The sequence below is a fragment of the Somniosus microcephalus genome, chromosome 12 (genome assembly GCF_052327205.1).
Source record: "Somniosus microcephalus isolate GS21.2 chromosome 12, FLI_Smic_1.0, whole genome shotgun sequence".
NCBI classification, from domain to species: domain Eukaryota; kingdom Metazoa; phylum Chordata; class Chondrichthyes; order Squaliformes; family Somniosidae; genus Somniosus; species Somniosus microcephalus.
In genome coordinates this window covers 85013758-85037094 of record NC_140998.1, presented here as the reverse complement: position 1 = coordinate 85037094, position 23337 = coordinate 85013758, and the positions used below count along the sequence as shown (strand labels likewise).

Sequence of the window (23337 nt, the reverse complement as noted above, 5' to 3'; positions counted from 1 at the left end):
ATTTTGTCTCATGTCTTTAGTTATGGAGGCGAGCATGGCGAAGATGAGTCTTCAGGAGACTTGGGGAATGGAACAAGAGTTCTGGAGATGGGTACAGGCTGAAGTCTACAAATTATTCAGGGTTCTGGGGGCAGTACCACAGCTCGAGAGTGTGGTTGCAGACAGGGAGAGATGACATTTGGTGGACTATTCTGGTAGCTTCTTCGCTTTATTTTCCGATGCCAAATTAAAGACAGAAATGGAGAAAGAAACTAGTCCAGGCGCATGGTGTAGTAACAGGTACATCCCTGGAGTCTCTCCAGCCCAGGCGGGGCTGAGTTTACCATGTGGTGTGCTGGCGGCAGTCGGGAGTGTGCTGTAGTGGGTAACGGGGCAGAGCTGCCCGCGCGCAGTCCCGGGGAGGGCGCCTGGCGTTACCCTGGCAACGGAACGCTCCAGGGAACCTGCGCTGCAGCATTCCCGCCGGATCATTGCATGTTCAAGCTCAGACCGCGATCTGTGGCATAAAACCCGAAACTCTCTCACACACACAACAAAAACCCCATCGGGCAATATGAAAGCTCCCTTAGTCTTGATGCCTAAGACAGTCCGGAGGGAAGATGGGCTCAGCTTGGTCTAAAGCCCAGCACAAGGTGATCCAGGTGACACCGGTGCCCGCCGAAGAGGCCGAGGCGATTCCCCAGCTTCACCGGGGCGGCGGCTCCGGCAGTCGCGGGGCGGACGGCTCGGGCCACCGACTGAAACACGGCGACCTGAAGGAAACTTGGACCTCGAGAAGAAGCGGACTTCCTCCTTTGAAAGAGACATTGCACGCGGGATACGGCACCGGCGCCCTGCCCAGTCTCAGGCAAGGTACGTGGGCAGATACAACACTGACTGGCCGCTCACAGTTGCTCCGAAATGATGCAGCTTCCAGCAAACTTGTGGTCGGTGCTGCTTCACCGCGCCCAGTGATCTGCGTGGGTTTTAAACGTTGTATAACTTCAGACAGCTTTTATTTACTTTCTCTGAATTGTTTATATTTTGCACTGGAATGGCAGTGAAATATTCGTAAAGCCCGTGTGTACATTTCCAAGATTATTTAGTAAGGTGCAAACACTTAATTTATTGGACTGAGAAGCAACCCTTACAGGAGCAGCTATTTGTGCAAATAACTGCATTTTGCATTCAGCAGGCTTTCAAGCTCCGTTGACTTTTGTTTTTCCAGTTCAGTATAATCTCCATTGCATCACGGAACCCGGGAATTTGTTAATATTTCCTGGTAGTGCATTTTAATTTGTTAATTATTGCCTAGATTTACTCATTACTATGGTATTTTTTTCCCGCGAGGGCAATGAGGTCAATTGTTCCTATGCCGTTAATGTTTGACAGGAGATTACAAGGAGCTATGGTTTCCTTTTTAACAAGTGTATCCGTCTTTTAAGTACCCAGGGCCACCTCGTTTGATATCACTTTGGACGACGGCGAAACGAGCATCATAAAAAAGCACCCTCCTCGAAGATTTCAGGTGAGAGAAGTATTCTAACTGAAGTATTTTATACCCGTCAACTCGCCGGATCTGCTCCAAATTAATCAAACAGTGAAATAACTTTAAGGCACAAAACAGAAGGAAGCTTCAGACTGCAGTCAGGTACTGGGAAATGAGAATAACCAGTTTTAAGAACATAACAAGAAATGGGAGCCGGAGTAGGCCATTTGGCCCTTCGACCCTGCTCAGCCATTCAATAAGATCATGACTGATCATTGATCTCTGTCTTGAATATACACAACCACTGAACCTCCACAGCCCTCTGGGGTAGAGAATTCCAAAGATTCACCACCCTCTGAGTGAAGACATTTCTCCTCATCTCAGTCCTAAATGGCTGACCCCTTATTCTGAGACTGTGACCTTTGGTTCTGGACTCCCCAGCCAGGGGAAACATCCCCCCTGCATCTATCTTGTCAAGCCCTGTAAGAATGTTGTATGTTTCAATGAGATCAACTCTCATTCTTCTAAATTCTAGAGAATATAGGCCTAGTCTACTCAATCTGTCCTCATAGGACAATCCACCCATTCCAGGAACCAGTTTGGTGAACCTTCGTTGCACTCCCTCTATGGCAAGTATATCCTTCCTTAGGTAAGGAGACCAAAACTATACACAATACTCCAGGTGTGGTCTCACCAGGGCCCTATATAATTGCAGTAAGACATCTTTACTCTTATACTCAAATCCTCTTGTAATAAAGGCCAACATACCATTTGCTTTCCTAATTGCTTGCTGTACCTGCATGTTAACTTTCAGTGATTTGTGTACAAGGACACCCAGGTCCCTCTGAACACTACCATTTCCCAATCTCTCACCATGTAAAAAACTCTGCTTTTCTATTTTTCCTACCAAAGTGGATAACTTCACATTTCTCCACTTTATATTCCATTTGCCATGTTCTTGCCCACTCACTTAGCCTGTCTATATCCCCATGAAGCCTCTTTGCATCCTCCTCACAACTTACATTTCCATCTAGCTTTGTACCATCAGCAAACTTGGATATATTACATTTGGTCCCCTCATCTAAATCATTGATGAGGCCCAAGCACTGATCCTTGCAGTACCCCACTAGTTACAGCCTGCCAACCCGAAAATTACCTGTTTATTCCTCCTCTCCATTTTCTATCCATTAACTAATCCTCAACCCATGCTAGTATATTACCCCAATCCCATGAGCCCTAATTTTGTTTAATAACCTCTTGTGTGGCACCTTATCGAATGCCTTCTGAAAATCCAAATACATCACATCCACTGGTTCCCCCTTATCTATTCTGCTAGTTACAACCTCAAAAAACTCTAACAGATTCGTCAAACATGATTTCCCTTTCATAAATCTGTGTTGACTCTGCCCAATCCTATTATTATTTTCTAAGTGCCTTGTTACCACATCCTTAATAATAGATTCTAGCATTTTCCCTACTACTAATGTCAGGCTAACTGGTCTGTAGTTCCCCATTTTCTCTCTCCCTCCTTTCTTAAATAGTGGGGTTATATTTGCTACCTTCCAATCCACGGGAACCGTTCTAGAATCTATGGAATTTTGGAAAATGACAACCAATGCATCCATTATCTCTATAGCCACCTCTTTCAAAACCATAGGATGTAGGCCACCAGGTCCAGGGGATTTATCGGCTTTCAGTCCCATTAATTTCCCCAGTACTACTTTTTTACTAATACTAATATCTTTCAGTTCCTCATTCTCACTAGACCCTTGGTTGTCCACTATTTCCGGGAAGATTTTTGCATTTTCTTCCATATCAGCTCATAAACAGGGACACTGAAATAAACACTAATATTACACTCATTAAAAATAACTCCTACCGGTGCTGTCTCCTCATTCTGCCTCTGGTTTTTATTATTACATTTTGTACGTTTCCCCACTTGCAAGAACAAACTTAAAACTCTTCACTCCTATTTTGCATTTTGGGTAATGGTCCTTCAAACTTTGTTGTAAAGGTTGATTTTCAGCCAATCAAAAAAAAACACCATTAAGACATGGACCAGGTCAATCCTCATTGTGTCAAAATGCATCGTATCAAAGGCAGCTCAGCACCTCCTTCTCAAGGGCAGCTAGGGATGGGCAATAAATGCTGGCCTTGCCAGCGACGCCCACATCCCATGAATGAATAAAAAAATACCTGAACGGACTGCCCATCAGGGTGAGTAAAGACAATCCATGTGGCACCTGAACAAGTAAACTCGCCTATCTGTGTGTTAGTAACTGCTGTAAAAACGATACTGTCATATTACGAGGTTGGCTGCTAAGGAACATTTGTTATGCTGCATATTCTGAATTTATTGTAGGCGGTACCCAAACATTTTACATTTATGGGCTGTAAATAACATTTGAATCCTCTTTCCCAATAATTTTCACCTATATCAGGTTGCTGAAACAAACAGGTACACTAATTTAGGATTTATTCATCAATGAACTTTTCAAACCTTCAGGCCCACAAAATGTTAACAGGATAACAGGATAGCAGCACGGTGGCATAGTGGTTAGCGCTGTTGCCTCACAGCGCCAGGGACCCGGGTTCGAATCCGGCCTCGGGTGACTGTCTGTGTGGAGTTTGCACATTCTCCCCGTGTTTGCGTGGGTTTCCTCCGGGTGCTCCGGTTTCTTCCCACAGTCCAAAGCTGTGCGGGTTAGGTTGATTGGCTATGATAAATTGACCCTTAGTGTTAGGGAGATTAAATACGTGGGGTTACGGGGATAGGGTGGGATATGTGTTGGTGTAGGGGTTACGGGGATCGGGTGGGATATGTGTCGGTGCAGGCTCGATGGGCTGAAATGGCCTCTATCTGCACTGTGGGGTTTCTGTGATTCTGTGATAAACCAGAGAATAAGAAGTGTAACTTCAAATAGTAACCTGAGTTTTCAGGGCTGGATTGACAGCAGTCCAGGCGCACAGGTGGCACGTAGTCCACAGTTTGGATTCCTTTAATTTGCTGCACCGTCAAACCTTTACACAACTTCCTTATATTTCTATCTTAGATTTTATCCAAGCTACGATACAAATACTATACCTACAACACAATGCACGTATCATGATATGCGACATATTATGTCCTGAATGTCAGCACTGCTCCTGGAACAAGGTTCTAGGTATCATCAGCTAGAATACCGCTTTCCAAAGTAAAAAAAAGTACATTTATATGGCGCCTTTCAGGACCATCGGCTTCACAGCTATTGAAGTACTTTTAAAGTGCAGCCACTGTTGTAAAAGTAACGTTATTTTACAAATTCATCTCAGTTTCTCCTGTCAGAATACTTGCGCCTTTATGCTTCAAAGGAGCGATTGTCCAAATGAGTATTTCTGATGGGTGAGGCTGCATGCTGAAAGCGTACATTTGTATAATCAGTCCCCAAATATTCAACAGTAATAGTACTCAAAGTACTGTGTATCTCAATGATCCGTCGCGTATCTGGAAACAAATGCTACTTTACATTGCAAAATTGTAGAACGATCACTGGGCCAGCCAAATGTTCCCAAAGTACACGAGTCCTCAGCACCAGAGATTCCTTTCTCATGTGAAATGGAAAGGTCTGTTGCTGGAATTTAAATCTAAGTAGATGTAGACAGGACAATGCGGGAACGGTGTTCCGATGACTCCTAATCTTTTTCTGTCCTGCACTGATTGCCTGCCAAAGTGAAGCCTGGTCACCTCTGGCTGCAGAAGCCGATGTGTGAAATAAAGGGTGGGCACAGAGCACCTTTCATACAGCCTGACCAGACTGGTATCCCATCAGTGGTCCTCTTCTCCTTTCCAGCACCTCAAATAAGGAGATTCCCACTCGGAAGCCCACTGATGGCGGGAGTGGTGATACGGACCATACAAAAACAAATAATTGGCACAGAGGTTCAGGAGAACCTAAGTGCCTGGAGAAAACAAAACAAACAATTGGAAAATGCGCCAAAAATGGCCTTAAAACTGTAAAAACAATATTCCCATTGGCCCTTTAAATTCACTTTGCTGATCACTGCGTAACAATCTTGAGAAACCAGTTACAAGTGTATTGTTTACAAATATCATAGAAATGGCATTTGAGACAGAAAAACACAGCTCAATATTTTAGTGGCCCGAAGAGAAGTGGTTCCACTGTGATGTGACCCCATGATTGACCCCATTTATTGTATTAAACACTAAAACATCATGCCTATTCCTTGTATTACTCTAAAGGGACCCAAATATAAATTTAACCTATATATATAGTATAGTAACAAAAACTGTCAGAATTATTTTCATTAATTTAACATTAGTTTGCTTCCCAATTAAAAAAAAAGACCAAGTGCAATTTTCTAAATATGAGATATTATCATATCATAGTGCAGTAAAGCACTGTTCTACAATTCTTATAATAATCTTCGTGCTGGTTCACAAGCAAAAGCAACCATTATGCAGCATTCAGGCCACCTCACAGAACAACATATGTATCAATTCAAAAATTTACTGCATGAAAAGTATCCAATTATTGTTTGTCACTAAGTTAAACATCAACATAGGTAAAACTATGAAAGTATTTGTTTTATTCTATATATTTAGAGACTTGAACCCATCAACAGTTGTACAGTGATCACCCCGGAGAAGCTTCTGGAAAAGCAGCGAGCAGCAAATGCACGCAAAGCACAGGTGAATTATTCCATACTAGGTGAAGACATCAGGTATTAAAGTCCGAACTATGGTGATAATTCGGTTAGGTTCTGCTACTGGCGAGTTTCAGACAATTTAGCGCGATGGCGTTATAGTCCTAGCTCCAACCCAGGCTCGCATCTAGCAAGGCTCCGTGCCAGTGGCAGAACCCAGCAAAAATAACCCGTTAAAACTCATTTACAGATCATGGCTATGTTTTAAACGGATGTCACGGGCTGTTTATTAAATTAGAATGTTGTTGTTTCTGTAAAATTCTTTCTTCTAAAACATTGTGGGGGAGAAATTCGGTTGTTAGCACCAACGATTAATGCCTAAAGAGGCCGAGAAGTGGGGCGCTAGCCAATTTCCGGGCGGGTGCAAGGCGCCTAGCGCCTCGCCCCATATTGAGCATGCATTTAGCGCCGGCTGATTATGACGTCATTTGAGTGTGCAACGCCTTTTGGGCGCCCCGGACCGGAAATTCAGTGGCGCCCCCCTCCGTAGCGCCTGCGCTAATAGTGACAGCTTACCTGGACCTTACCAAGTCGCTCTCGGGCTGGAGGAGCGTTATTTAAAGGGGACTGGTGTGGTTTAAAAGCGGCAGCCATTTTTGGAGCACAACTTCCTCGAGAGCTACAAAGAGTTGCTGAGCTGCACACTGAGAGCCATTTGACCACTGAGCCAGCACAGGCAGACGATCTTCAGCCTTCTGACCATCACCTTGCTGTTGGTGAGCCTTGACAATGGGGAACCTTCCTGTGGGCACTTATTATGGGGGCTGCATTGGAGGGGAACGTCCTGCTGCTGAACCATCTGGAAAGGGCACTGAGATGCAGGGAGAGGGGGTTCGGGCATGGCCAGACAGAGGAGGGCCAACAGACGTCGCCACAGCAGACCTTATGCTGGCAGGGTTTTCCGACAGCAGTTTTCCTACATGAACATGCCGGAGGAGCATTGTGTCAGAAGGCTGCGATTTAGAAAGGAGGTGGTGACTGAGCTGTGCCAGCTGCTTCAGCCAGATCTGCAGCCTCAGATAAGGTGCAGGACATCTCTGTCGGTGGCTGAGAAGATGCCTGCTGGCCTGAACTTCTACGCGAGCAGCTCTTCTCAGGCTGCGCATCAGAGGCTGATCAGAAGTAGCTTCTAGGCCCCTCTCACGGAATGCTTCCTGCCATTCCAAGAACAGGAATGGAACCGGTCTGATACCCCCAAGCCTGTGAAGGGCAAGATGCATGTAAATAGCAGGCATGGCCATTGTAAATGAAGAAAGTGTTTCATTAAACAAAATGTGGTTCCTTCAAACATGAGAAAGCTATGGCAACAGAAAGCAAAACTAATACACTGACACATAACTGCCTCTCACACCCGGGAGACTGTCCAAAACATAAATCACATTCTGACCATCTTCCTTGGCCTTGATTCCACTGCACCAACCAAAGCATCCAATGCCCCATCAGTGAGTCATTCCGCCCTCTGCCTCACCCTTTCCATGTCTTGCTAGGCTGGTGCGCCACAGGTAGGCTCCCACCGCTTTGAAGGCCTACAAGGCAGTGAGTGTGTCTGGTGATGCCAATTGACCTGCCCCTTTAAGAGCTGGCCGGCGCCACTGTGTCTCAGGGAAAGTGATTATTGACAGCACCCTCGCTGCGCCCCGCCGCCGCAAAATTGGGTTGCGCCGCCGGGTTAGTGCCTTAAGAGTAGCGTGCAGCGCCTGATTTAGCGCCGCAATCACCTTTAGGGGCGCTGCAACCCACTGGCCCAGTACTTGGTGTCGGGGGCTTGCCGCGCGTGCAAGCCCCCGATCTGCACTCACCCTGCGCGCTGACATCTGAAGCCCGGGCCTGCTTGCATTTCCTGTCACAGGCCCGGTTCAGATGTCAGCGCGCAGTGCTTACCTGATCCAGCGGCGTAGTTAGTGCGATGTGCCGGCTGGGATCAGGTGAGCACTGTACAACCAATCAGGGGAGGGGAAGGTTCATTCATGAGTTTGAGAGTAATAACTGTCAAACTCATGAAAACTACGGGGGCCCAAAACACTATTTAAACTTTAAATAAAAATTTAAAAAACATCCCAATCATTAAATTAAATATAAATAAGTTTAAAAAAATAATTTAAACAATTTTTTTTTTTTTGAAAAAAATAAATTTTTAATAAAAAGGGTCTAAAACTAAACTTACCTTATTGTAGATTCTTTAAAATAATAAACCTGTGGGAAAAAAAATTCTAAGTTACACTAAAACACCACTTACCTGTAAAAATAAATACTTACGTGTGCTTTTTACAAGCGTAAAGACCGGAGGCCTTTAGACATGCGCAAATCCCCCAAAACAGAGGAAATCCAAGATGCACGCGCTGCCCCCTACAGCGCACGTGCTAGCCTCTTCACCTCTTGGGTTAGAGGAGAGGAAATGCCGGTTTTCAGCGCATGCGCTGTGCATGCTGAAAACCGGCATTTCCTCCGGCCAGACGCGTGAGTACCCCTTCCGTACTCACGCGCTTGGGGAGGAATTCCTGCCCCAATATCGCGCTAGGTGGCGCTAAATTGCGCCTGGCGCTAGCCTCTGCGCATCGCCAGGACTAGCGCCCCAAACGCGGCTATACCGAATTTCTAGGCCTGTGTCTTTTTACTAAGTAGACATTTTTTTGCTCCAATGATTTTATATTTTACTTCCATTCCTCCTTCTTGGGCCAACTCATGCAGCATACCCCAATCAAGATGGTGAGCAGACAATCTGCACTCAGTAGACTTTTAATGTTTGCTCAGAAAAATGCAGGTTTATTAAATATTGATAAAGACAGTAGAACATTGACACCAGTGTGTAAAATAACAATGTGATTCTTAAACTAACTTTTACACGGATCCTGAAAAGATATTTCTGTAGAAGATATGCTCTGAAATTGCTAACAGTTCTTGAAAGGTTACTATACAGAGTGTCAGAAAGCAGCTGAACTATACAACAACAACTTACATTTATATAGCGCCTTTAACATAATAAAACATCCTAAGGCACTTCACAGGAGCATTCTAAAACAAAATTTGATACCTAGCCACATGAGATATTAGGGCTGATGACCAAAAGCTCGGTCAAAGAGGTAGGTTTGAAGGAGCATCTTAAAGGAGGAGAGAGGTAGAGAGGCAGAGAGGTTTAGGGAGGGAATTCCAGAGCTTAGGGCCTTGGCAGTTGAAGGCAATACGTCATGGAACCAACCAGGGAACAGGCTATTTTAGATCTTGTATTGTGTAATGAGACAGGGTTAATTAGCAATCTCATAGCAAAGGATCCTCTGGGTCAGAGAGATCATAATATGATGGAATTTCACATTAAGTTTGAGAGTGACTTGCCTAAGTCCGAAACTAAAGTCTTAAACTTAAATAAAGCCAATTACATAGGTATGAGGGTCGAGTTGGCTAAGGTAGATTGGAAAAATAGATTAAAAGGTATGGTGGTAGATAAGCAGTGGCTAGCATTTAAAGAAATATTTCATAATTCTCAACAAAAATACATTCCATTAAGAAACAAAACTCCACGGGAAAAGTGATCCATCCGTGGCTAACTAAAGAAGTTAAGAATAGAATTAGATTGAAAGAAGAAGCTTATAATGATGTGAAGAATAATAGTAAGCCTGAGGATTGGGAGAGTTTCAGAAACCAGTAAAGGATGACCAAAAAATTGACAAAAAGGGAAAAAATAGAATGAGAGAAAACTAGCAAGAAATATAAAAACAGATTCTAAAAACTCCTACAAGTATGTAAAAAGGGAGAGAGTAGCAAAAGTCAACCTTGATTCCTTAGAGACTGAGACAGGAGAAATTATTATGGGGAATAAGGAAATGGCAGAAATGATAAACAAATATTTTATCATCTGTCTTCTCAGTAGAAGACACAAAAGGCATACCATAAATGCTGGGGAAGCAAGGGTCTAATGAAGGTGAGGAACTTAACATAATTAATATAAGTAGAGAAAAAGTACTAGAGAAACTAATGGGACTGAAAGCCGACAAATCCCTTGGATCTGATGGCCTACATCCTAGGGTTCTAAAAGAGGTGGCAGCAGAAATAGTGGATGCATTGGTTTTGATCTTCCAAAATTCCCTAGATTCTAGAACGGTCCCAGTGGATTGGAAGGTAGTAAATGTAGCACCACTATTCGAGAAAGGAGGGAGAGAGAAAACAGGGAACTACAGGCCAGTTAGCCTGACATCAGTAGTAGGAAAATGCTGGAATCCATTGCTAAGGAAGTGGTATCAGGGCACTTAGAAAAGCATAACATGATTAGGCAGAGTCAACATGGTTTTATGAAAGGTAAATCGTGTTTGACAAACATATCAGAGTTTTTTGAGGATGTAGATAAAGGAGAACCAGTGGATGTAGTATATTTAGATTTTCAAAAGGCATTCGATAAGGTGCCACATAAAAGGTTATTACACAAGATAAGGGCTCATGGGGTTGGGGGTAATATAGTAGCATGTATAGAGGATTGGTTAACAGACAGAAAACATAGAGTAGGGATAAACGGGTCTTTTTCAGGTTGGCAGGCTGTAACCAGTGGGGTGCCACAAGGATCAGTGCTGGAGCCTCAGCTATTTACAATCTATATTAATGACCTAGATGAAGGGACCGAGTGTAATGTATCCAGGTTTGCTGATGATACAAAGCTAGGTGGGACAATAAGCTGTGAGGAGAACACAAAGAGTTTGCAAAGGGATATAGATAGACTAAGTGAGTGGGCAGTAAGGTGGCAGATGGAGTATAATGTAGGGAAATGTGAGGTTATTCACTTTGGCTGGAAGAATAGAAAAACAGAATATTTTTTAAATGGTGAGAAACTTTTGAATGTCGGTGTTCAGAGAGACTTGGGTGTGCTCGTGCAAGAAACACAGAAAGTTAGCATGCAGGTTCAGCAAGCAATAAGGAAGGCAAATGGCATGTTGGCCTTCTGCTCCTATTTCTTATGTTCTTATGTAAGGCACGGTCACCAATGGTGGAGCGATTAAAATTGGTGATGCTCAAGAGGCCAGAATCAGAGGAGTGCAGTTATGGCGGAGGATTGTGGGGCTGGAGGAGATTACAGAGATAGGGAATGACGAGGACATGGAGGGATTTGAAAACAAGGATGAGAATTTTAAAATCGAGATGTTGCTTAACTGGGAGCCAGTGTACATCAGGGATGATGGGTGAACGGGACTTGGTGTGAGTTAGGATATGGGCAGCAGAGTTTCCTTCACAGAATCGTACCTTTCAGTCAATGTACCAAACACCTCCATCACCATCCCTGGGTATGTCCTGTCCCACCGCCAGGACAGACCCATCAGGAGTGGCGGCACACTGGTATACAGTCGGGCAGAAGTGGCCCTGGGAGTCCTCAACATTGACCCCAGACCCCATGAAGTTTCATGGCTTCAGGTCAAGCATGGGCAAGGAAACCTCCTGCTGATTACCACCTACTGCCCTCCCTCAGCTGATGAATCAGTACTCCTCCATGTTGAACACCACTTGGAAGAAGCACTGAGAGTAGCAAGGGCACAGAATGTACTCTGGGTGGGGGACTTCAATGTCCATCACCAAGAGTGGCTTGGTAGCACAACTACTGACTGAGCTGGCCGAGACCTGAAGGACATAGCTGCCAGTCTGGGCCTGCAGCAGGTGGTAAGAGAACCAACACAAGTGAAAAACCTACTTGACCTCATCCTCGCCAATCTACCTGTTGCAGATGCATCTGTCCATGACAGTATTGGTAGCAGTGACCACCGCACAGTCATTGTGGAGACGAAGTCCGTCTTCACACTGAGGACACCCTCCATCGTGTTGTGTGGCACTACCACCATGCTAAATGGGATAGATTCAGAACAGATCTAGCAGCTCAAAACTGAGCATCTATGAGGCGCTGTGTGCCATCAGCAGCAGCAGAATTGTATTCCAACACAATCTGTAATCTCATGGCCTGGCATATCCCTCACTCTACCATTACCATCAAGCCAGGGAACCAACTCTTATTCAATAAGGAGTGTAGAAGAGCATAACAGGAGTAGCACCATGCGTACCTAAAAATGAGGTGCCAACCTGGGGAGGCTGCAACACATGCATGCTAAAAAGTGGAAACAGCATGCTATAGACAGGGCTAAGCGATCCCACAATCAACAGATCAGATCAAAGCTCTGCAGTCCTGCCACATCCAGTCGCGAATGGTGGTGGACCATTAAACAACTAACAGGAGGAGGAGAATCCATGAATATCCCCATCCTCAATGATGGTGGAGCCCAATAATTGAGTGCAAAAGACAAGTCTGAAGCGTTTGCAACCATCTTCAGCCAGAAGTGCCAAGTGGATGATCCATATCGGCCTCCTCCTGAGGTCCCCACCATCACAGAAGCCAGTATTCAGCCAATTCGATTCACTCCATGTGATATTGAGAAATGGCTGAGCGCACTGGATACGGCAAAGGCTATGGGCCACAACAACATCCCAGTTATCGTGCTGAAGACTTGTGCTCCAGAACTAGCCGCACCTCTAGCCAAGCTGTTCCAGTACAGCTACAACACTGGCATCTATCTGACAATGTGGAAAACTGCCCAGGTATGTCCTGTCCACAAAAAGCAGGACAAATCCAATCCGGCCAATTACCGCCCCATCAGTCCATTCTCAATCATCAGCAAAGTGGTGGAAGGTGTCGTCGACAGTGCTATCAAGTGGCACTTACCAATAACCTGCTCACTGATGCCCAGCTTGAGTTCCGCCAAGACCACTCAGCTCCCAAACTCACTACAGCCTTGGTCCAAACATGGACAAAGGAGCTGAATTCCAGAGGTGAGGTGAGAGTGACTGCCCTTGACATCAAGGCAGCATTTGACCGAGTGTGGCTACAAGGCCCTAGTAAAACTGAAGTCAATGGGAATCGGGGGGGAAACTCTCTACTGGCTGGCTTCATACCTAGCACAAAGGAAGATGGTTGTGGTGGTTGAAGGTCAATCATCACAGCCCCAGGACATCGCTGCAGGAGATCCTCAGGACAGTGTCCTCGGCCCAACCATCTTCAGCTGCTTCATCAATGACCTTCCTTCCAACATAAGGTCAGAAATGGGGATGGTCGCTGATGACTGCAGTGTTCAGTGCCATTCACAACTTCTCAGATAATGAAGTAGCCCATGCCCGCATGCAACAAGACCTGGATGATGTTCAGGCTTGGGCTGATAAGTGGCAGGTAACATTTGCGCTCAGAAGTGCCAGGCAATGACTATCTCCAACAAGCAAGAATCTAACCACCACCCCTTGACATTCTACATTACCATCGCCGAATCCCCCACCATCAACATCCTGGGGGTCACCATTGACCAGAAACTTAACTGGACTAGCCTCATAAATACTGTGGCAACAAGAGCAGGTCAGAGGCTAGGTATTCTGCGGAGCGTGTCTCACCTCCTGACTCCCGAAAGCCTTTCCACCACCTACAAGGTACAAGTAAGGAGTACGATGGAATACTCTCCACTTGCCTGGATGAGTGCAGCTCCAACAACACTCAAGAAGCTCGACACCATCCAGGACAAAGCAGCCTGCTTGATTGGCACCCCATCCGCCAACTTAAACCCAAACCCACGACCTCTTCCACCTAGAAGGACAAGGGCAGCAGGCGCATGGGAACACCACCACCACCAAGTTCCCCTCCATGTCACACACCATCCTGACTTAGAAGTATATCGCCATACCTTCATCATTGCTGTGTCAAAGTCCTGGAACTCCCTACCTAACAGCACTGTGGGAGTACCTTCACCACTCGGACTGCAGCGGTTCAAGAAGGTGGCTCACCACCGCCTTCTCAAGGGCAATTAGGGATGGGCAATAAATGTTGGCCTTGCCAGCGATGCCCACATCCCATAAACGAATAAAGAAAAAGATTTGACGGCGAGGGACAGTACCTGAGGAGCGGGAACCGTTAACAATATCAGCTAACATGCGAGTTGGGTGGTCAGTAGTTTAGTGAGAATAGGGTCGAGGGAGCAAGAAGTGAGTCTCATGGACAAAATGAGCTTGGAGAGGGCATGACAGGAGATAGGAGAGAAACTAGAGAAAGATACGAGTTCAGGGCTAGGGCGGGGGAACCTTAGAAGATGTTTGGCCCGGTGGGCTAGGGGAAGGGAGTGAAATGACAGAGGCAGCTGATCGGATGGTCTCAATCTTAGTGACAAAGAAGTCCATGAGCTCCTTGCACTTGTTGTTGGATATGAGGGTGGAGGAGACGGAGGAGAGGGATTTAAGAAGACGGTTTGCATAGAGAAAAGAAGCCGGGGGTTATCTTTACATTCCAGGATGATCCTGGAACAGTGAGTAGTTTTGGCAGACGAGAGCAAGTCCCAATAGTGATGTATGTACTAAATTGTGCTGCTTGGTAACCAGCTGTCAAAAGATTGATTGTTGACGTGTAGTATTTAATCTTGCTGATAGCTCATTCAGTTTGGTCATAACTCATAAGGGTTTATAAATGAGCTGGTAGGGCAGTCAAGCTTACAGACAAGAATATTGTGGTTGCCAATAATTTATAGACAGCCTTGTACTGATCATAAGAATTGTCAACACATTTATAATCATTAACAGATATGCACTATCTGACAATCCATTAGAACCCAATGAAGTAAAATTATACATTACTTCATGAAAACGATTAATTCCTTTGCAGTCTCTTCTATTGGTTGGATTGCAGAACTGATTTTTTTCTTTTTATATTTGTTTGTTTTCCCCATCTTTTGTATTCTCTTTGGCCTAGAAATTCGGTATAGCCGCGTTTGGGGCGCTAGTCCTGGCGATGCGCAAAGTTTAGCGCCAGGCGCAATTTAGCGCCACCTAGCGCGATACTGGGTTGCAGCGCCCCTAAAGGTGATTGCGGCACTAAATCAGGCGCTGCACGCTACTCTTAAGGCACTAACCCGACGGCGAAACCCAATTTCGCCGCGGCGGAACGCAGCGAGGGTGCTGTCAATAATCACTTTCCCTGAGACACAGTGGCGCCGGTCAGCTCTCAAAGGGGCAGGTCAATTGGCATCACCAGACACACTCACTGCCTTGTAGGCCTTCAAAGCGGTGGGAGCCTACCTGTGGCGCACCAGCCTAGCAAGACATGGAAAGGGTGAGGCAGAGGGCGGAACGCCTCACTGATGGGGCATTGGATGCTTTGGTTGGCGCAGTGGAATCAAGGCCAAGGAAGATGGAATGTGATTTATGTTTTGGACAGTCTCCCGGGTGTGAGAGGCAGTTATGTGTCAGTGTATTAGTTTTGCTTTCTGTTGCCATAGCTTTCTCATGTTTGAAGGAACCACATTTTGTGTAATGAAACACTTTCTTCATTTACATGCATCTTGCCCTTCACAGGCTTGGGGGTATCAGACCGGTTCCATTCCTGTTCTTGGAATGGCAGCAAGCATTCCGTGAGAGGGGCCTAGAAGCTACTTCTGATCAGCCTCTGACGCGCAGCCTGAGAAGAGCCGCTCGCGTAGAAGTTCAGGTCAGCAGCCATCTTCTCAGCCGCCGACAGAGATGTCCTGCACCTTCTCAGGCTGCAGATCTGGCTGAAGCAGCTGGCGCAGCTCAGTCACCACCTCCTTTCTAAATCGCAGCCTTCTGACACACTGCTCCTCCGGCATGTTCATGTAGGAAAACTGCTGTCGGATAACCCTGCCAGCGTAAGGTCTGCTGTGGCGACGTCTGTTGGCCCTCCTCCGTCTGGCCATGCCCGCCCCCCTCTCCCTGCGTCTCAGTGCCCTTTCCAGATGATTCAGCAGCAGGACGTTCCCCTCCAATGCAGCCCCCATAATAAGTGCCCACAGGAAGGTTCCCCATTGTCAAGGCTCACCAACAGCAAGGTGATGATCAGAAGTCTGAAGATCGTCTGCCTGCGCTGGCTCAGTGGTCAAATGGCTCTCAGTGTGCAGCTCAACAACTCTTTGTAGCTCTCGAGGAAGTTGTGATCCAAAAATGGCTGCCGCTTTTAAACCACACCAGTCCCCTTTAAATAACGCTCCTCCAGACCGAAAGCGACTTGGTAAGGCCCAGGTAAGCTGTCACTATTAGCGCCAGGCGCTACGGAGGGGGACGCCACTGAGTTTCTGCTCCGGGTCACCCAAAAGGCGTTGCACACTCAAATGACATCATAATCAGCCTGCGCCCATGAGCAGGCGCTAAGATTTAGCGCCGGCGCTAAATGCATGCTCAATATGGGCGCGCCTTGCGCCCGCCCGGAAATTGGCTAGCGCCCCACTGCTCGGCCTCTTTAGGCATTAATCGTTGGCGCTATCAACCGAATTTCTTTTGTATCTTGATTTTCATTGATTTTGTAAAATCTTTCTGTTCTTTAGTACAATAGTAAATTGTTTAGCATTTATTATGGTGCTAGCCCTCCCACTAAAAGGTAGTGATTTAGGAACATTTTTCATGTTGTGCAGAAAGGCATTTGCTGCTCTACTAAGGTTGTAAAGAATACCAAAGATGCACAAAGCTACTACTGTTTCCTAGAGGGTTTTGTCAGGCACACATGTATGTGACACACTGTCATTTTGTTAGTGAAACTGGAGGAAAGAAGGTCAAATTGGAGATAGAGGGCTAGAAATTCATTACAGCCCAGGAATGGGTGGTGTCGTTAGAAAAGTTTGAGAATTAGCGCCAGGCGCTAATGCTTTAGACTGCACACAAAATTCATTCTCACTACTCTCAGAAATGATTGGAGGTATAAATCAAGTGGCGTTACACTTAAAAGGTGGACCAATATCGGGTGCAGTCTAATCGCAACTCATCATTGCCACAGGCTTTTCCCAGTACTTAAAGGGGAAGTTCATTGATACTGCAGCACCTCATTCTCAGCATTGCTGGCTGTGCAGCTGCCTCTGCAAGGAGAAGCACAACAAGGAGAAGGAGCCGGACGACTGAAGCAGGTGTGCTCATGGCAGATCCACCTCATTTGGGTGGTCAGGGTGATTGAATGCTTCAACAAATGCTACATACCATCATCTGTATCACAAGCTTCACACACTGCCCAAAGCACCACACCCCAAGCGCTCACCCACCAACAATCTCTACCTACCAACACTCACACCCACATCTCACACCTTGCACACAATGACAGTTATTCAACCATGGCAGGCAGAAGGGTCATTAGTTATTAGAATGAATGTGATATGTTTATGCTTAAATGTATTAATGGAGTATGCAATATTTTGTGGTCTCTCTCATTTCACCTTTGCGCCCAGGAGGATGCTGTGATATGGCATGACACAGGGATGGTATGATGGGCATGTGGGGAGCAAAAGGGATCTGGGGTTTAAGGCATCCTATGGACGTCTGTTTGGAGGAGGTGGCAGAGTTCTGTGACCACCACCTTGGTGATGCGGAGCCATCTAATACACTGCTCCTTGCTTAATTGAAGGTAGGAGAGGTGCTGTTGGAATACCTGATGCGCTATCAATTACTCATAAAAGACGGGGAGTTAGGAGAGTAACTAAAAGGCTTTTATTAACAAAGAACAGAGCATGCCTCTCGTGGGTGACTGGTTTCCAAGAAGGCAGGGGGCTGCAGAGCAGTCACCTTTATACCTGGGCATGTGGGTGGAGCCAGGGGCGGAGCCAGCTGAGGCATGCATAGATACAACAGTGTGCAACAACAACAACAACGGTGAACAACAATAACAGTGGTTTACCACATTCACCCCTTGTTTAAAATTGAGTCCGGCGGGGTGAAGTGTACTAAAGGTTCGTGTAAGTAAGTCTATCAGGTGGCCTTGTATGCCGTCCTAATCGTCGTGGTGGCGGCGGTGATGGTGCAGCATCCAACGTTGAATCTGGCGTCTCATTGAGTGGTTGGGTGGTCAATGACGGGTCCTGGGGCCGCGGCATGCCGACTACAGGGGTTGGGTTGTGGGTAGTGGTGGATGGCAATGGTAGTGTTTCAGGGGCACCCGAAGGTGCGAGGTCTCGTATGGAGACTGTGTCCTCCCGCCCGTCCGGGTACGCCATGTAAGCATACTGGGGGTTGGCGTGGAGGAGGCTCACCCTCTCGACCAGGGGGTCCGTTTTATGGGACCTCACGTGCTTCCGCAGTAGGACGGGTCCTGGAGACGTCAGCCATGTCGGTAGCGAGGTCCCCAATGTGGACTTCCTGGGGAAAGTGAACATTTTTTCATGGGGGGTGGCATTGGTGGCCGTACAAAGCAGTGACCGAATGGAGTGGAGCGCCGCAGGGAGGACCTCCTGCCAGCGAGAGGTCGGAAGGCCCTTAGATTTTAAGTTTAAGAGGACGGCCTTCCAAACCGTCGCGTTCTCTCTTTCCACCTGGCCGTTCCCCCGGGGGTTGTAGCTGGTGGTTCTGCTTGTAGCAATACCTCTCGTGAGCAGGTACTGACGGAGTTCGTCGCTCATAAAGGATGAGTCCCGGTCGCTATGGATATAGCTAGGGAAGCCGAACAAGGCGAAAAGGTCATTCAGACCTTTAATGACCGTGGTACTGGTCATGTCTGGGCAAGGGATGGCAAACGGGAAACGGGAGTACTCATCAATTATGTTGAGGAAGTACACGTTGCGGTCAGAGGAGGGGAGGGGCCCTTTAAAATCGACGCTCAGGCGCTCGAAGGGGCGAGTGGCCTTGATCAGGCTTGCTCTGTCTGGCCTATAAAAATGCGGTTTGCACTCGGCACAGATTTGGCAGTTCCTGTTCATGGCCCTGACCTCCTCGATGGAGTAGGGCAGGTTATGGGATTTGATGAAATGGAAGAACCTGGTGACCCCCAGGTGGCAGAGGTCATTGTGGAGGGTTTGCAGTCTTTCAACCTGCGCGTTGGCGCATGTACCACGTGATAGGGCATCTGGGGGCTCATTGAGTTTCCCGGGCCGGTACAAGATATCGTAATTGTAGGCGGAGAGTTCAATTCTCCACCTCAAGATCTTGTCGTTCTTGATTTTGCCCCTCTGCTTATTGTTAAACATAAAAGCTACTGAACGCTGGTCAGTGAGCAGGGTAAATCATTTTCCGGCCAGGTAATGCCTCCAATGTCGCACTGCTTCCACAATGGCCTGGGCCTCCTTTTCGACAGAGGAGTGTCGAATCTCGGGGCCCTGGAGGGTCCTTGAGAAAAAGGCCACGGGTCTCCCCACCTGGTTAAGGGTTGCAGCTAGGGCGAAGTCGGATGCGTCGCTCTCCACTTGGAAAGGGATGGACTCATCCACTGCGTGCATTGTGGCCTTCGCAATATCTCTTTTTATGAGAGTGAAGGCTGCACATGCCTCTGCTGTCAGGGGGAAGGAGGTGGACTTGATGAGGGGTCTGGCTTTGTCCGCATAGTTGGGCACCCACTGAGCATAGTAAGAGAAAAACCCTAGGCATCTCTTCAGTGCTTTTAGGCAGTGGGGGAGAGGGAGCTCCATAAGGGGGCGCATTCTGTCGGGGTCGGGGCCGATGACTCCGTTCTCCACTACGCAGCCAAGAATGGCGAGGCGCGTGGTGCAAAACATACATTTGTCCTTGTTGTATGTTAGATTCAGCCGCTGGGCCGTACGGAGGAATTTCTCTAGGTTAACGTCATGATCCTGCTGGTCGTGGCCGCAGATGGTGACGTTGTCTAGATAGGGGAAGGTGGCCTGCAGCGCGTTCTGGTCAACCATTCGGTCCATCTCCCTTTGGAAGACCGAAACCCCGTTGGTGACGCCGAAGGGGACTCGGAGGAAGTGGTAGAGACGACCGTCAGCTTCAAAAGCTGTGTACTGGCGGTCCTCAGCCCTGATGGGGAGCTGGTGGTATGCCGACTTCAGATCAATCGTCGAGAACACCCGGTATTGTGCTATCTGATTGACCATGTCAGATATGCGGGGGAGTGGGTATGCATCTAACTGGGTGTAGCGATTGATCGTCTGGCTGTAGTCAATAACTAGGCGCTGTTTTTCGCCAGTCTTCACTACCACCACTTGTGCTCGCCATGGGCTAGTGCTACCCTCAATAATCCCTTCCTTCAGGAGTCTTGCTACTTCGGATTTAATGAAGCTCCTATCCTCTGCACTGTACCGCCTGCTTTTGGTAGCGATGGGCTTACAGTCGCGGGTGAGGTTAGCGAACAAGAGGGGGGGGGGAGACTTTAAGCGTGGAGAGGCTGCAAATGGTGCGCGGCGGGCGATTTAAAAGCTGCTGGCTGCGGACTGTGAGTGGGGGGAGGGTTCCGCCGTACGCTAATGTGACACTTTTAAGGTGGCACTGAAAATCCAACCCCAGTAGAATGGCAGCGCAGAGATGGGGCAGGACAAGAAGTTTAAAATTTTTGTATTCTGTGCCCCTTACTGAAAGGGTCACTACACAGTAGCCACCGACGTCTGCTGAATGGGATTTGGAAGCCATAGAGATCCGATGGCGTGTTGGCAGGACCGGGAGAGAGTAACTGCGCACCGTGTCGGGGTGGATAAAGCTCTCCGTGCTCCCGCTGTCGAAAAGGCAGGTAGTGGCGCGGCCGTTTACCGTAATGTCCATCATGGACCTGGACAGTTGGTGAGGGAGAGATTGGTCCAGCGTCACAGAGGCCAGCGTATGGTCGAGCGAGTCGCTGTGGTCGTCAGACGAGGCGGTGGTTGAGTCCGGGTCACCCGCGATTGGAGTTGGAGGCGTCCAAGATGGCGGACAAAATGGCTGCGCCCATGATCCCGATCCCCACACGGCTGGAGGTGTCCAAGGTGGCGGACAAGATGGCTGCCCCCACGGTTCACACGCGGCGCTGCTGGCGTTAGCGGTTTTACCTTTGCAGGCGCTGACGTAGTGTCCTTTCTTCCCGCAGCCAGAGCAGGTAGCATTTTTCGCCGGGCAGCATGCTCTGGGGTGTTTTGCCTGGCCACAAAAGTAACATTTCGGGCCCTTGGACATCGCTGCAGCAGTTGGTGCCGGGGGTGGCGGTCCCATGACCCAAGGTTGCGGCGTCCACGGTGCGAAGCGGTTAGGGGAGAATGCGTCCATATTCCGGTGGGCCGCGTCTAGCGAGAGCGCGAGGGACACTGCCTTCTTCAGGTCGATTTCGCCCTTCTCCAGCAGTCTCTGCCGGGAGTAGTCGGACTTGAGGCCCGCAACGAAAGCATCTCGGATAAGTCCCTCCGTGTGTGTCGCGGCCGATACCTCTTTACAATCGCAGGCTCGGCCGAGTATCTGTAGTGCCCGTAGGAATGCCTCCACTGATTCCCCGGACTGCTGTTTGCGGGATCTCGGGAGGTGTCTGGCATAAACCGTATTTACCGGGCGTGTGTATTGTCCTTTTAGCAGATCGATAGCCGCCGCGTAGGTAGTCGCGTCCTGGATGAGCGTGTAGACTTGGTGGCCCACCTTGGAGGCCAGGATTTTTAGTTTGTTTCCATCTAGTGTCACGGCTGAGGCTTCCAGGTAAGCTTCGAAGCAACGCAGCCATTGTGCGAACTTGGTAGACGAACCCGCCTCTTGAGGGTCTAGGTCCAGGCATGTTGGTCTGAGGGCATGCAGCAGCGCCTGCTGCTCAGCGTTTGGTGCCGTCCTTTGCTGCAGCGCCTGCTGCTCAGCGTTTGGTGCCGACATTTTGTTTTTGTTAATAAAATTGATGCGCTATCAATTACTCATAAAAGACGGGGAGTTAGGAGAGTAACTAAAAGGCTTTTATTAACAAAGAACAGAGCATGCCTCTCGTGGTTGACTGGTTTCCAAGAAGGCAGGGGGCTGCAGAGCAGTCACCTTTATACCTGGGCATGTGGGTGGAGCCAGGGGCGGAGCCAGCTGAGGCATGCATAGATACAACAGTGTGCAACAACAACAACAACGGTGAACAACAATAACAGTGGTTTACCACAATACCCTCCAAGGGTAAGGCCTCCTGGTGAAAGCCCTGATGTTCCTCCTCATCCCTCTGTACACATGTTCCCGTATTTCTCGCTGCCTACGCTCCCTCCGCCGTAGATCCTGGAGGGCGAGGTGGCATGCCAGTACAGCCCCCATTAATGTTGCCAAGTGTAGCAGTTTGAATCTTTGAACAATAAATCTAGCTACTTTGAACTTGCCAGAAGACTGCTGATATAAAAGAAGCTTGAAATTACTCATACAAACTGTTCCACTGAGTGAAACTGACAAAAAACCACTGAAACTAACCTTCCCTGACAGCTGCAAGTGATTAATGCTGATGGCTTCAAATAACATCACTGGAGCCGGCTTCCTACAACTGCATGCCAGCTCCCCCTGTCGCTGTCTGGTCGAGGCGCTAAGGTAAGTGGCAACAATTAATTTTCCAGATTGGGCGCCCAGTGAGCATTGCACTGACGTCATGATCTGCCTGGTGTTGAAGTCCCCGGCGGTACCTTGTACCGGTGGCACAATGAGGGGGGGGGGGCGGATTTGCCGTGCAGTGCTGGATTCACCTCACCCCGGCACGGCTGCATCAGCGCCCCATTACTGCCATCTGCAGGCGCTAACGGGAGGTGCTAAGCTACTGAATTTTCCCCCCAAAGTTCTTTATAGTTGCATCAGTGGATGTCATCTCATCTAATTCATGCCATGTTGAAAGACAATTAAATCTTTCCCTTGAACAGTTTAAAAAAATGAACCAGACTGTTATAAATAGGTAAGAAAGAATATCCACAAGGAAATTTTCTGAAATAACACAAAACATAAAGGACTAATTATCATATGTTGGAAAGAGCAAACAGGTACAAGGAACTGAGAGTGGAAGCTTGAAAATGACGCAAGTACCTGCAGTTACAAACCATATTAGAAGGACCCAGATCCAAATTTGGTGATATGAAGTTCTCCCCTCTCTGAGGCTTTAAGGATCCTACATGCAATAAATTGGGACAGTCACAATAAAGTTCCAAGTGGATATGGTCCCATGGCACAGAATTACCTATAAGTAAGCACCACTTTAGCAGTTTTATGCAGAGAATGTGCAAGAATGGCTGATTTGGAAAATAGAAATAGTGCTGCAGTAGGGTGGGATAGTGTTCTAAAGTTGGAGTTAAAAGAAGAAAGACTTGCATTTATATAGCGCCTTTCATAACGTCAGAACGTCCCAAAGCGTTTTACAGCCAATGAAGTACTTTTGAAGTGTAGTCACTGTTTTCAAAATACTGACATTTATTGCATAAGGTACACACCACCGCTGGGAACATTGCATGCACCAGCTCATACTCAAAAAATTGACCGCTATAAATCTAATTCCATTT

General features: G+C 47.5%; 1 protein-coding gene across 1 annotated transcript in view; it reads left to right on the top strand.

The window, feature by feature from the left end:
• Positions 1 to 349: 349 nt before the first annotated feature.
• LOC147109370 (factor associated with metabolism and energy-like) overlaps positions 350 to 23337 on the top strand; it is a 54056-nt gene continuing 31068 nt past the window's right edge. Inside the window, exons 1-3 of the mRNA XM_086003259.1 lie at positions 350 to 852; positions 1425 to 1507; positions 6072 to 6158. Of these exons, the coding sequence (XP_085859385.1) occupies positions 600 to 852; positions 1425 to 1507; positions 6072 to 6158 (423 nt within the window). The 5' untranslated portion in view covers positions 350 to 599. The remainder of the gene's footprint in view (positions 853 to 1424; positions 1508 to 6071; positions 6159 to 23337) is intronic.